This window comes from Chaetodon auriga, chromosome 10, assembly GCF_051107435.1.
Source record: "Chaetodon auriga isolate fChaAug3 chromosome 10, fChaAug3.hap1, whole genome shotgun sequence".
In the NCBI taxonomy this organism is placed as follows: Eukaryota; Metazoa; Chordata; class Actinopteri; order Chaetodontiformes; family Chaetodontidae; genus Chaetodon; species Chaetodon auriga.
Genome location: NC_135083.1, coordinates 22,717,501 through 22,730,954, shown reverse-complemented (window position 1 = coordinate 22,730,954; position 13,454 = coordinate 22,717,501). Strand labels below are relative to the sequence as shown.

At 40.1% G+C, this 13,454-nt stretch overlaps 1 protein-coding gene across 1 annotated transcript in view; it reads left to right on the top strand.

The window, feature by feature from the left end:
• LOC143327098 (copine-9-like) overlaps positions 1-13,454 on the top strand; it is a 70,035-nt gene that overhangs the window by 16,135 nt on the left and 40,446 nt on the right. Inside the window, exons 3-6 of the mRNA XM_076741273.1 lie at positions 2,481-2,527; positions 6,519-6,622; positions 8,140-8,179; positions 10,225-10,304. Of these exons, the coding sequence (XP_076597388.1) occupies positions 2,481-2,527; positions 6,519-6,622; positions 8,140-8,179; positions 10,225-10,304 (271 nt within the window). The remainder of the gene's footprint in view (positions 1-2,480; positions 2,528-6,518; positions 6,623-8,139; positions 8,180-10,224; positions 10,305-13,454) is intronic.

Here is a 13,454-nt window from a genome sequence, read left to right as displayed (position 1 = left end):
TTCTTCTGTGCTTCATCTTTGTTCAAGTATGTTTGTCTTCATATCTTTTGTTAAAGTTGGCAGTAGTTATACACAAGAGGTGCATTTTTAACACAACAATGAAACTGTGTGTAATGCGTGCATCGTCAAATTAGTGTTTCATCCTCATGCACACAAAGTGTATGTGTGTGTCTATTCTTGGCACACTGTAAAAACAGTGTGCCAACATCATGAGGAGGCACGAGGACAATAAAGAGGGGGTGAAGGTGCCCTTTTTTAAAATATTAAGCCACTGTTGGTGAAAATGTCTGTGTACATCATGCCGTGTTTTCTCTCTCTTTCCTCTATACTGTCGAGCTTACCATGACGTGTGCTCGGTTGTGATTCACTGATGTTTAGAGTTACCTGCGTGCCCACCCTGCAGCCAGACTATTGTCAGGAGTTGTAGTTGGAGTACGGTTCAGAGTCACAACGAATTGCCTTGTGATTATGCCACTCTGTGGGTGACCAGATGGGCTCTTTCCTTTCTCAGTCACTTCCCATAAAGCAGGCAATCAGCCAGGTTCTTCGGATACGGCCAACACTGATGTAGCCTTGACGCAGATTAGTCTGAGCCCACTGTCGGGCTGTGGCGCTGTTATTCTGCAACCTTGGGGAGCATAAAGGTTTGACTTTGACTTTCATCTCAGATGAAGAGACATATTCTCTGTCTCTTGAATGTCATTATTTCGGTTGCTGGACCAGAGAGGGTGCTGAGGTATGGTTTTGATTCAAATAGAGTTCATCTCTGGAGTGCGTTTGCCTTGAATGTTTTCTGTAATTGAAGGCTAATGTTATTCACAAAAAGTGATTAACTTGTAATACTCAGATTTAAAAAACCCTTTTAAGCAGCACTGTACACTTTGTAAATTGTTAATAATCTGACAGAAAAGATTGTTTTCTTCTGAAGACACAATGCCCAAAAGGTTCACTGCCTGCTGCCCTTTCTCTGTTATCTCTTCCGTGTTAATTGCTCATTAGGAGGGAAAATGTGGTTTTAATTGTTGAGACAGTCTGAAGTTCATTAGAGCTAATGTCTAAACTTCACAGAGGCACACAGTGGCTGATGGTGCTCAACGAGACACAAACAGCAACACTTGGCCAATTATTAATACGTTCCATAAGAGCCTTTAGTTTGTTTGCATATGCAGGAACAGAGACATGTTTGATGCTAACATGACAATATGATAAATGTGTGGGTTATAATTGGGCCATCTTATTTATGCAGTTGTACTCCAAGCAAAATGTCTCCTCAGAAGACAAATGGAATGTTTGCTGAACAAACCACAATAAGATTTTGTAAACAATGAAGTGCAGATAATGGCTAGTCAGGGGACCCATACTTTAACTTTGGCTAATACGCACTGTGACTACTTTTATTTCACAACACTACAAGGCAAACAGCTTTACATGCAAAAATCAGTTGAGGGTGTTAGGGATGTCATTAATTCCAATGATATTTGGTCATAAAGTGATATACATGTCAGCAGCATCACAAAAGTCATTAATATTCGTCATCTAGGGATAATGAATATATTTACTGGGGATCAACAACATCATTAAGATTCATCCTCTGGACACCATGACTGTCATTGCCAAATTTCATGGCAATCCAACAGTCGTTGAGATATTTCACTCTGAAACAAACCTGTCAACATCCTGGAGGAAAAGTCAGAGGATCACCAAAGTCAGTAGGATTCATTTGAGACGAGATTTCATGACAACAGTTGTAGAGAATAATGTCACCTGAGGACCTCCCTTGCACCCAGTGGACAGGACTCATAATTACTACACCTGCTAGGGGCCTTTGTCAGTTCAACATGCTGTTTTGGGGAACTTGCTGAAACGATTGATTCATTTGTTTTACTTTTGGGGAAAGTTATCAGTGAGACCCAGGCTACATGTTTCATTTGTTCCTTAGAATTATGCCTCATGCACAGCGATTCTGCCTTTCTGTAATTACAGATATTGATAGCCAGGGAGAGGACTGGCTGAAGGTGGTGACAACATATCTGCAAGGCAAAAAAATGTAGAGATTGATTACTCGTGCACTGCCAGCTTGGTATACTTGGTGGAATAGTGAGAGTGAACCCAATAAAAATAAATTGTTTGAATATCTTGTCATTATCCTAAAGTTCAACTGTACTTCTGTTTTGTCATTTACATTTTAGATTAAATACACTTAAAATCCCTTCACTGTCTCGAATTTCTCAGTGTGACAAAGGCACTGTAATGGTTCTCATTAAGGAATTACTGACTTTGCTTCTCGCTGTGCCACATTTTATCAAAATGGATGTAGGTCACAGTTATTTTGTTACTTGAGCGCTGCAGGTGCCAAAAAATGACAAAGAAAAACATCAGGCTAATCACTAAAATTAATCACTGAATAGCTTCTTCTTCTTCTTCTTTCTTCTTTCCTCCTGCTTCCCCTTGGACTCCCTCTCCTCCTCTTTCCTCTCCAGTGGTCGTGTTGTATTTGCAGGCTGTAGGAACCAAAGAATGGAGGGAGGTAAGTTAAGCAATTCTTTGTTATCCAATATCAATATCCAATATAAATATCAATACTTGCGTCGACCTGTCTGCCAGATATGTGCATATTTTGTTAGGAATGCAATGTAATGAATATTTAGATTTCCAGTCAGTGCTAGGAGAGGGCTTATTAAGATGAAGTCCAGAGGCAACTCACCGCAAACCCCTGAGAACATTGTTGAGGGAAATTGAAAGTGTCAAGCTCTTCACTTGCGCACACAAGTGTAACCACTGTCTGTAATGGAATCAGGAAGGGAAAACAAACTCCATATACCTGACCCAAACTAATGAATCAATAGTACAGGTTAAAGAATAAATAAATAAAATTGATTTCATTGTATCAGGTACCTGATGTTAGAAAAATGAATTCACATCATGGCTCAGGTTGGTAGAAAAAGAAGGGAGAATCCTTTCCAGTCTCATCAAATATGCACCATCTGCTCCCCTTGGCTCCTTGCTGTCTTGCCCTCTGTCACTCCTTTTTAAGGTAGGGTCATGTGACCTTCCATTCATTGCTTCTCCTTTGAATTCCCTCTCTTTTCCCTCTCTTTTCATTTTTTTTTTCAGTAAGTCTCTCCGGCACGCAGACTCATTTCCATATCATCTCTTAGCAATATTTTCCGTATCCAATTTGCCTATGACATTCTGTTTTTAGTCAGTGCAATTGCCCATTTGCAAATTCAAAGTCAACACTGATGTGTCAGTGAGGGTTTTGCCACCACTGATCCCCTCACTTCAAGACACCTCACACCTTTTTATTCCATGTGGCAGGGCTTAATCAAAAACATGACATGAACTGGACTGCAATCAGCAGAGTAAACATCTCGCTGTCAGCCGTACACATATTGACACCATGAGCAGATAATTGTGCTTGAATGGAAACCTGACAAATCCGTTGTTTTCCTTTCACATCATGTCTTGCATTATGGCTATACTCTTTATATAATGACATTTTGGCACATTTTGTCATTAGCATTCCTTATTAGCAAGCAAAAAAAATCAGTCTGTGCAAGTCACTATATCCTGAAGATCCAATGGTACAGGCACACTGGATCTTTTGGCAGATGTCTAATCAATGGATCCCAGTCAGTTTCTATGGAGAGCAGGAGATCCAGTCATGCGGTGCATGATGGGTACAGCACGGTAAGTTGACAGATCAAATGCTGGATCTGAATTTGCATAATCACAACTTATCCTCAACTTTATGCAAATGAGCAAATCCGGCGCATCACAAAAGCCTCTCGATAATCAGATCAAACTGTCAAACAAGGCGGTGCTGATAAAATATGAATCAAAATATGAATCATTCTGTTAATGCATTGCTTAGTATTGAGTACAGTTTAGCTGTAACATGAGAAAGTTTGTTGGAAGAGCCAAAACCAAGCACAGCCCAACTTGCAGAACATCACCCACCAGCCGGTGCTTTCGGCGGTCTGGTGTGTTGATGCACGGTCTCGACGGATTCCGTGTGTCCGTACCTTAACATGATTTCTCCAATTAGTCCATCTTCCACCCTTCATCATGGAGTGTTTCTTTTGTGCTTCTTTTCTGCCCGTTAACTGTTCCCAGTGCTTCAGTCTGTGGACAAAAATGTTTTCTGATCACAAGGGGTTCCATTTTTTCCCAACCCATTGATATAATCCTCCACTTACAGACTCCCACAAATCCTCATCATGGTTGCCCATGGAGGACTACAACCCTGTCTGTTTGATTACATGGTGTAAAACCAGAAGACACATCTGGTCACACAGTTTAAATCTGCAGAATTCTGTGGTGAAATCAATGCTTGTTAAATGAATCAAGGTGGTTACTGCATTAGCTTGAGCAGGTGAAGTAAATCCATGCAAAGTTCTAGTTTGGTGAACTGTTGTTAGTGATAGTTGATAGTGATAGTGTAAACCAGGGGTTCTCAAACGCATTAGTCAAAGGTCGGCATCTGATTTAAGGTTAGAGGTCTGGAACGATTGTTGATCACAAAATAATATTGAATCAATGAATTGATGTCAAATGTCTTGTGATTGGCCAGCAAGAAACCGAGGCAGACAAGGCTCAGATAATTAGTCCATAGTTGTTTCTGACTCACACATTTTCCTACAACCATATTTACACATATAACATATATTTAGTTATTGTGTTCTGAAGAAAAGGAGACACATTCTGTATCTGCCATTCAGGAGCTGATACCAAATTCTCTGCCGTAAAGTTAACATTGCTGTGACAACAATGTCAAACAAAGGGAAATCAACCACATTGACACCACATTCATCAGGGGGCAGGGTCATTGTGAACGATCTCCAGCTACGCTGTATATTCAATGTCACTAACAATTCATTAATCAATCGTCAGTGTAAATGTAGAAAATGTATTGTGGCCTATTCATAACACACGGTCTGGCAGGGGTCCTCAAGTGTAGTTGTCCAAGAGCCATAATTTTTCGGAGGCTGGCAACTAAGAAGACTGTGGAGACCTTTGAGGTGTCTATTTTTGTTCCTATTTTCTTATCTTATTTGTACTTCAAGTGGGTTTTATTCTCCATCTTATTTTACATTATTTTGTGAAAATATATATTTTTTTTCATTCAATTTCTTTTTCTATGTGAGGCTCTTTAGTGCACATGATTTCTTTCTTGTCAAGCACTTTGAGCTGTAATTCTTGTTTGATAGGTGCCAAACAAATAAAACATTATTATTTCATGTTTTTAGTTGCCTTTCATAAACACCAAAGCTCAGGCCTGACAACAGATTCAAGTCCTATATACCTTTAATACCTACAAAACAACTTTTTGTCATTGTTTGGCTAGACAGTGTATAGGTGACAATTAGCCGAAAATTATGTGGCAAAAAAAAGTAAATATCTATTTATATTTCATGGGAACTTTATCTTTAGTAGCCTAGGGATGTTTTTTGAGTATTAAGTTTTCAGCGGATGTATAGTGTGCTGTTGCCCAAACACACAACAGCTATGCACATACACGCATGGGAAACAACTTTAAGCACAAATCCTTCTATTGTACACCGCCGTTGTTTTAATTTAACATTGCAATGAATGTTTCTTCTCTGAAATTTCCTGAAGTACAGTAAATCAAAGAGCTAGACCTGAGACAGTTGAAAGAAATACACAGTATTTGTAATAGACCCATCTGATAGGTCTACACAGATAACATATGCTGAAACCAGTAATTGTCTTGCCAACTGCTCCGCTTAGTCTCATGTTACTCTCCCAGTGCCAAGGCAATTCCTTAATCGTCACCCACAACGCCCCAGCGCCTATTAACCAATCAAGTCTGAGTGAGATTATAAACCAAAGGCCTCCATCCCTATAAATAGAAACACTACAAGGAAATATCATGAGATTTAGCCTTTGGATCGATACAGCAGGTAGGTTCTGAGGTCCAGTGCACTCCCCTGTGAGGCTTTGGTAATGGATAGGCTGGGGATGCTGTTGATAGCAAGGATTATGTGCACTGGACACTAAAGACATGAGTAGAAGTATTGAGGCTGCAGTGAGGCAATGCCAAGATCAATAGCTCATTACACGATGCTGTCGGGCCAGGCCACAGAGGCGAGGCTGGCAGTCCACCAGGGGGATTACTGGTGTGATTGTCACAGAGATGGAGCAACGGCCTGGCCCGGGAGGGAGGCTGGGACCAGGACTCTGTGGGCTCGCCGGGTAGTGAGCTGGCTCTAATGTAGCAGTCTGATTTCTCTGGGGACATGAGATTTAGCACATGGCACAATGAAGCTCAGTGTGATAGAATGTGGTCATATTTTTGCAAAGCAGATTTGTATTTATGGATTCCAATCCTGTGTGAAATGTTACAATGGTAATGTGGGTTGCTGCTGAATATCATTACTTGTATTCACTCTCTTCTCCAGTGAATGTTTTCTTGGTAATTAAGTAACTAACATATGTTGACTCACAAATCAATGCTGCTATTACCACCGATTATCACATTCTTTCTATTTTTGCAGTTTGGCAGGACAGAGGTAATCGATAACACTCGGAATCCAGATTTCGTCAGGAAGTTTGTCCTGGATTTCTTCTTTGAAGAGAAACAAAATCTGAGGTTTGATGTGTAAGTAATCTGCCAGTGTTTCATTTACTTTTTCTGAATAAACCCGAATAAATTTAATTCTGAACTTGGATACACTCTGCTATGTAAATACGTCAATGTGGATTCAGACTAACCAAGCTGAGGGAGCAATGCCTGTGATTACATTAGAATAATTTCTCCCTCTGGCAGGTCTTCAGTTTGGTGAAAAGATAATTTTGCCTGATTAGGATGAATGAACAGGCCAATCACGGCTATAATTAGATGCTGGGTTGTCACAGAAGAAGAGTGTTTTTTTTTATTTTTTTTATTTTTTTTATTTTTTAAAAGGGCTCTTACCAAGGTCACTTGATAGCCCCACCGATTAAATTAGCGTCTGTTTACCCACTTGGTTATTCTGTTCAGTTCACCTACCTGTTATCCTTAATCAATAGCAGGGAAAGATCACCTACATGGCTGTTTAGCTTTAATCAAGGCAGAGACATGTGCTTTTACTGCTCGGTGGGATCTGTAGAGCAGCCGTTTGTGTACTGTGTGAACATGAAAATGGAACAGGAACATTGTTTGTAATGATGCTGTTATGTTGGCGTTGTGCATATTTCCAACCAAAGAGCACCTCTCCTGCTTTGTGAGGTCTTTTTCATGTTCAGTCCTCAAATAATAGGCTTTTTGTGAAACAACCCAGATACTGCAGCAGTGAGAGATTGTAGGCTTTAGAACTCCAAGATAACATCAAGATAGCAGCACTTTCAGATATTCCTTTATTCTTGGATCTGGTAGTTTCTAAAAAATAAATCAAAGATTGGAAAGAGTATGCTAATTATTAACAGCGCTGGGCAAGTTACTTGAAGAATTATTTATTGGATTACTTATTACTCATTTAAGAAGTTAAAAAAAAATAATTATAAGATGTCTTGCTAAGAAAGATGAGAGGATGGATACAACTCTCATGTCTGTGTGTCAATTATGAAGCTAGAGCCGGGACTCAATTAGCTTAGCATGGCATATAAGGTGGAGACAGGGGGAACTGGCTAGCGTGGTTCATGCCAAATATGTCTAATAGCACCTCTAAAGCTAGTAATTACCATGTTTTATCCACTTGATTTAATTCATACATAATTCTACTCAAACCCTCATGCAAACAAGTAAACATATTTCCCTAAATGCTGAAATATTCCTTGAATGATTTTACTAATCATTTCACAACAAAACTTGGCCACTCATCACATGACTCTCTGTTGCTCAAGCTCTCCAAACTCCAAACTCCAAAACCTCATCTCTTCTTTATACATAGAAATAAATGAAAACATTGCATCTTTCCAAGCAGTCACCCTATGGTTAGTTGGTATTTACTGACTGTCATCAGGTAGCTTAGCCCCAGTGATGGTGCAGGGCCACAGAGCAAAAAAATGAAGTGGGAAATTGATGCTTTTGAAAGTGAACATGTCCATTTTTCAAGACCAGTGGACTTTTTGCACTGAATTTCTTCAAATGCAGTTCTATAAGCTCTTCCAGTCTTAACCCCCATTTGTTTCTGGCAGGTACAATGTAGACTCCAGAAGCTGTAACATTTCCAAACATGTAAGTACAGTGTGTTGAATTATTTTGACTCAGCTCTGACAACTTCCCTCTGCCCTCATCTGCCCTCAAATACATCACACTGTATTCAGTGTTACTCATACTGCTAAAGATAATTTACAGCGAATGAGTGGAGCAGTTTTTTGATGATTCAGCATGAATTAAGTCTATTATTTAGTCTACTCTAGTATTTAAATCTGACAGAATCTTTTTTTTTTTCTTCTTCTTAACAATTCAATCCATGTGGGAGAGTAGAAGGTGAGTGATGTATGTGCAGATGGTGTTATCCACAAGAGACACTCTAACATCCTTCATTCATTTCACATGTTGTTCTAATATATTTCAGTGTCCCCAATGGAGACGTGTGATTTCTTGCATTTCATTCACTTTCATTTTTTTTGTATTTTCTCCCATTAATTCATGTCATCAAGGACAATCACCAACAGCTTCCATCCAGAAAGCCTTCCCCCCGTAGTGTTGCTCCTCAGTTTGTCTGTCTGCATTTTATCACCCGCTCAGGTAAAACTTCAGAACCCGACTTCAAAGTGAGAGCAGCTGTTTGAGACAGTGTACGACAGCAGACTGTGCATGTCAGGACATTTACAGGAGCTACACACATTCGGTTTGTGGGACTCACGCCTACACCTGCTCTCGCCCACACATAACAACCATCAACACGTAGCACTTTTGTTGTGTCCTGTCATCTCACTGCCATTTACGTCTCCATATGTTTTTCCCTGTAGTTCATGTGCTGATTGAAAACTTCAAAATCTGCTGTTCAATGAACATGCTGATTGAAAGGGAAAACGCTTTCTTTTTCACCATGAGGACATTTGCCCAATGGACAGTGCAGTCCTAATTAATCGGTCAACAAGCACCTGAATGTTGTGCTCCACAAAGACATCCTGGCCTTGACTTAGTTGGGTTAATGCATGCTTATATAAAAAGGTGTTATGAAACCCTAGATTTAATGTTTAATTTAAAATGACACCTCAATAAGATGAGATTAAACTTTAATTGAACTTTAATAACTTTAATATCTCTAGTACTAATGCTGTTGATTTTATAGTCTTTCAGAATTCCTACTGAGCCTATTATCCTTAGTGTTGAGCCTGTTTATTAGAGCACATAAGGTCCAGAAATGTGTGGAGTAATTAGTTTATTGTTCATACATTTTAATAGGCTGCTTCTGCTATGCTAACTCATAACCTGTAAGTTAAAAACGTTTAAGAGCTCCTCAAATAAATGGGAATCTGTTCCCACTGAGTGCACAGTGGTGTCTTAAGGAGTGTCAAATTAAAAATCACACCGTGGCTGCATCAAGCAGGGCATTATTAAAGCATAAGTTCGCATATTTTTAAGCTTGTCTTTAAAAAAAAAAAAAAAAAAACTATTAACGTGTCCATATGAATTCTGAATATAGGTTTTACAGCTGCAATTGTTCCTCCTGTTCATACTGGCCATGAATAAATCCCTCCTGAATGTGATTCAATATAAGTGATGGGGGACAAAGTCCATAGTCCTCATTGTTTAGCCTAAGCCAATACAGTATGACGTTTTAGAGAAATTACGTGGGTCTCCTCCAAGGTTAGATTTTCATTCGAAGTTCCCACTTTGTCTTAGTATCCCTCTGTCATGACTCAGCATGGAAACAGTGTCCAGCGAACCAGAAAGAGGTTGGTACTATAAAGACGGATATTTTTTGTCTAACAGAGACTGCTGAAGGGTCGTATTAGCTTCAGATAAACATTGGAATGTATTCTGTAATGGCCGGACTGTGGACCTCGTTCCCCATCACATACATTTGAAAAGCATTAGGCAGGGACCCCTTCAGGGCCATATGAACAGGAGAACAGAGTACACCACCCTTAAACTGTTTCAGTGTACATATGGGCATGTGAGTATTGTTTAACGACTTGAAAAATTCCATCCTCTAAGTTATCTGCAGGTCATATTTGTTACTTTTCTGTTTCTCAGTTTGGTTTGAAACCTGGACTATCTCTTGTATGCCACACAATTAATTCTCTCTCTTCTACCTTCCTCCCCCAAAGGACTTTCTGGGCCAGACTTTCTGCACCCTTGGGGAAATCATCGGCTCCACAGGAGGACGGCTGGAGAAGACTCTCTCGTAAGTCCCCTAACATCCTAACATCCTGTCTTTTGTATCAATGAGAAATTGCTGCTCTCTTTTTGTTCAGGTGCTCATGATAGAAATGGCACACATAAATAATTTAAACATAACCGAGCGTGAGAATGAAAGAAGTCCCTCCCGGTCTCTTGTTCCATATTCATTGATGGATGCAGTGGAAAACAACACTGTATGAGTCATCTCGCTAATCCAACGTGTATCGCCTCAACTATTCTATTGCTTGAGTGTGAGAAACCAGATCAACCTGTTGCATCATTGCACACTGAGCTGTTGTCGTTGAAGTCGTATTGAGTGTTTTATATATTGCACGAAAGCAACTGAAGCCTGCAACTATTTTGCTGTGAGTAAAGCATAAATGTGAATATCGACAGATAGAGAGCGCACATGCTCATATATTGCGCTTGGTTTGATATGGATGGTAGGAATCAATGGGTTTTTTTCACATGGTAAAGGGGGAAGATGATGCATTTATTTTGAACACAGTACCACACTTATATTGCATCGCTGCAGTGTTAGGTAACACGCAATATTCTAAGGAGTGTTAGGAATGTGAGGAGACAGAGAGAGATGTGAGGTCAGAGAAGTCCTGAGCCATATTTGAACCCATCTTATTGCGAAGACAAGGTATCCTCACATGTGTGCCATTACACTGTGGAGCTCATCATACAGTACAGAGTGCAGGGAAGCAACTCTTCACAGTAAGAGTAGAGCAGCCTATAATCAGAAGCTGTACAAGCTCATCTGAACGACTGCTACACAGCAGCTCATTTGCCTGCATGAGTAAAAAGAAACACTATTTGAATGGTTGTTTAATTTGTAGCTCTGTTAGCAAGGGGGGAGCCCCCTTCTCTTGCAAGGAGGAACTTTATCAAAAATGATTGTTGAAGTGAAAATGTAAATGATCAGTTATTGTATTCACTGCCTGTTTCATGACTTTATGACCTTAACGACAAACTGTTATTGATTTCCTCATGCTGTATTGAGTTGTGCACGAGCTGATTTGTAAGAGATTGAAGATTAAATTCTCTAAACACGGAGGCAAAAATAATCTAATTGGCTGAGTGAATCCATAAACAGAGTCGAAGACTAATGGAACAGAGACGAACATGAGGAGGTAGATGATTTTTTTTATTCAAGGTAACCAAGCAAGTGAGCTACTCTGAAATAGAAATAACTCACAATGTATCAAAGACCTTTTCCAACTGTGAGTTATGATACCCTCTGTCCCTGGGCTGATGTCATCTATTAATCTGCTAATTATTTTCTCAATAGTTTTGTTAATAAAATGTCCCAGAAGAAACTTTTCAGAATCCAAGGTGTTGATTCAAATGTCTTGTCCAACTTACCTAAAGATATTCAACTAACAATTATATAAAACAGAGAAAAGAAGGAATGTTGTTTGTATTTTTGCTTGTAAAGTAACTGAAAACAATCAATATCACATACTCACCAATTCATTTCCTGTCAGCTGACTAACTGTTTAATCAACTATTTTTTTCGGCTTTACTAGTTTGCCGGCACACCCTTATACCTACAGGAAAGCTCTGTCAATGTCAATGTTACAACTGAATAGAAAGAAGTCATTTGACAAGACTTGCCGACTTATGCAGTGGTGTTTTGAGCTACATTCTGTATACTGTACTGTAATCAGTATGCTAACGTGTCAGTGAGAATGCTTATGTCAATCATTTCTACCTTGTTCACTGTCTTAGTTTAGCATGTTAGCCTGCTAACATTTGCTAAAATGTACAGCTGTGATTGATGGAAATTGCATCAGTTTGCAGGTATTTAGTCATAAACCAAAGGACTCGATAGATAAATAAATAAATAAATAAATAAACCTGATGATGTTAAATCAAAAGTCAAGGAATCACTAAATTCCTGGAGGACAAGGAATGTGTGAACCAAATTTTATGACAATTTGTTCAAAAGTCATTCAGACCACAAGCGTCAACCTCCGTCAGAGTCATTAGGGTACATCTTTTCGGGAACCAGAATTCATTCATTCATTCATCTTCTTTACCCGCGCATCCCATTTCGGGGTTGCAGGGGGCTGGAGCCTATCCCAGCTAGCAATGGGCGAGAGGCGGGGTACACCCTGAACCGGTCGCCAGCCGATCGCAGGGCTACATAGACAGACACACAGACAGACAACTCACACACTCACACTCACACCTATGGACAATTTGGAGACCAATTAACCTAACGAGCATGTTTTTTGGTCTGTGGGAGGAAGCCGGAGTGCCCGGAGAGAACCCACGCATGCACGGGAAGAACATGCAAACTTCACACAGAAAGGCCCTGCCCGACCCAGGGTTCGAACCAGCAACCTTCTTGCTGTGAGGCACGCTATCTGCTGCGCCACCGTGCCGCCCTGGGAACCAGAATTATTTGTCCAAACTTATGAGCCAGTTCATCTTGTAGATGTTCACGTATTCTCTGTCTCTGTCCAAGTTTTCTTCTTTGGCATTGCTCCTGGAGTTTTAGCTCAACCACTCAACAGCTCTACTCATGAATCAATACTTGTACTAGTGCTATTTTAAACTCCAATCTGTCAATAGCAAGTCCATCTGGGTTTGGATAGTTTTTGTCTGGTTGTACAGTACATGAATTACTGCCACTGACTTCAGTGAGACGTGGGGTTGAGTCCAGTAGGCTAGGGGCCAGTTTATGGGCCCTGCCACTGTCTCCTGTCAGTAGAACTACTGACAGGTTTCAGAAAGTTTATCATCCTCAGACAGACAAAACAATCAGCCAGTTATGTGGTTCGCTGTCAGCCCAAATGCCACAGTGATGGGCGAGCGAGGGGCGAAGAGAAAATCAGAAAGGAAGTGGAGAGAGAGAGGGAGAGCAATAAAGTATTTTGGCATCACAGGGATTTAAAGCGAGTGTGATGCCATTGCCTGCAGACACACACACACACACACACACACACACAGCAAACACAAAAATAGCCATCAAACCTGACATCAAAATGCTGACAAATTATTTAGGGACACATTCAAGCCGTAATTTATGCACAACTCAGTTAACAGTCTTTGTTTTTAAGCATTCAGTATGTCTCATTTTAAAACTGTCACACACACACACACACACACACACACACACACACACACACACAGAGAGAGA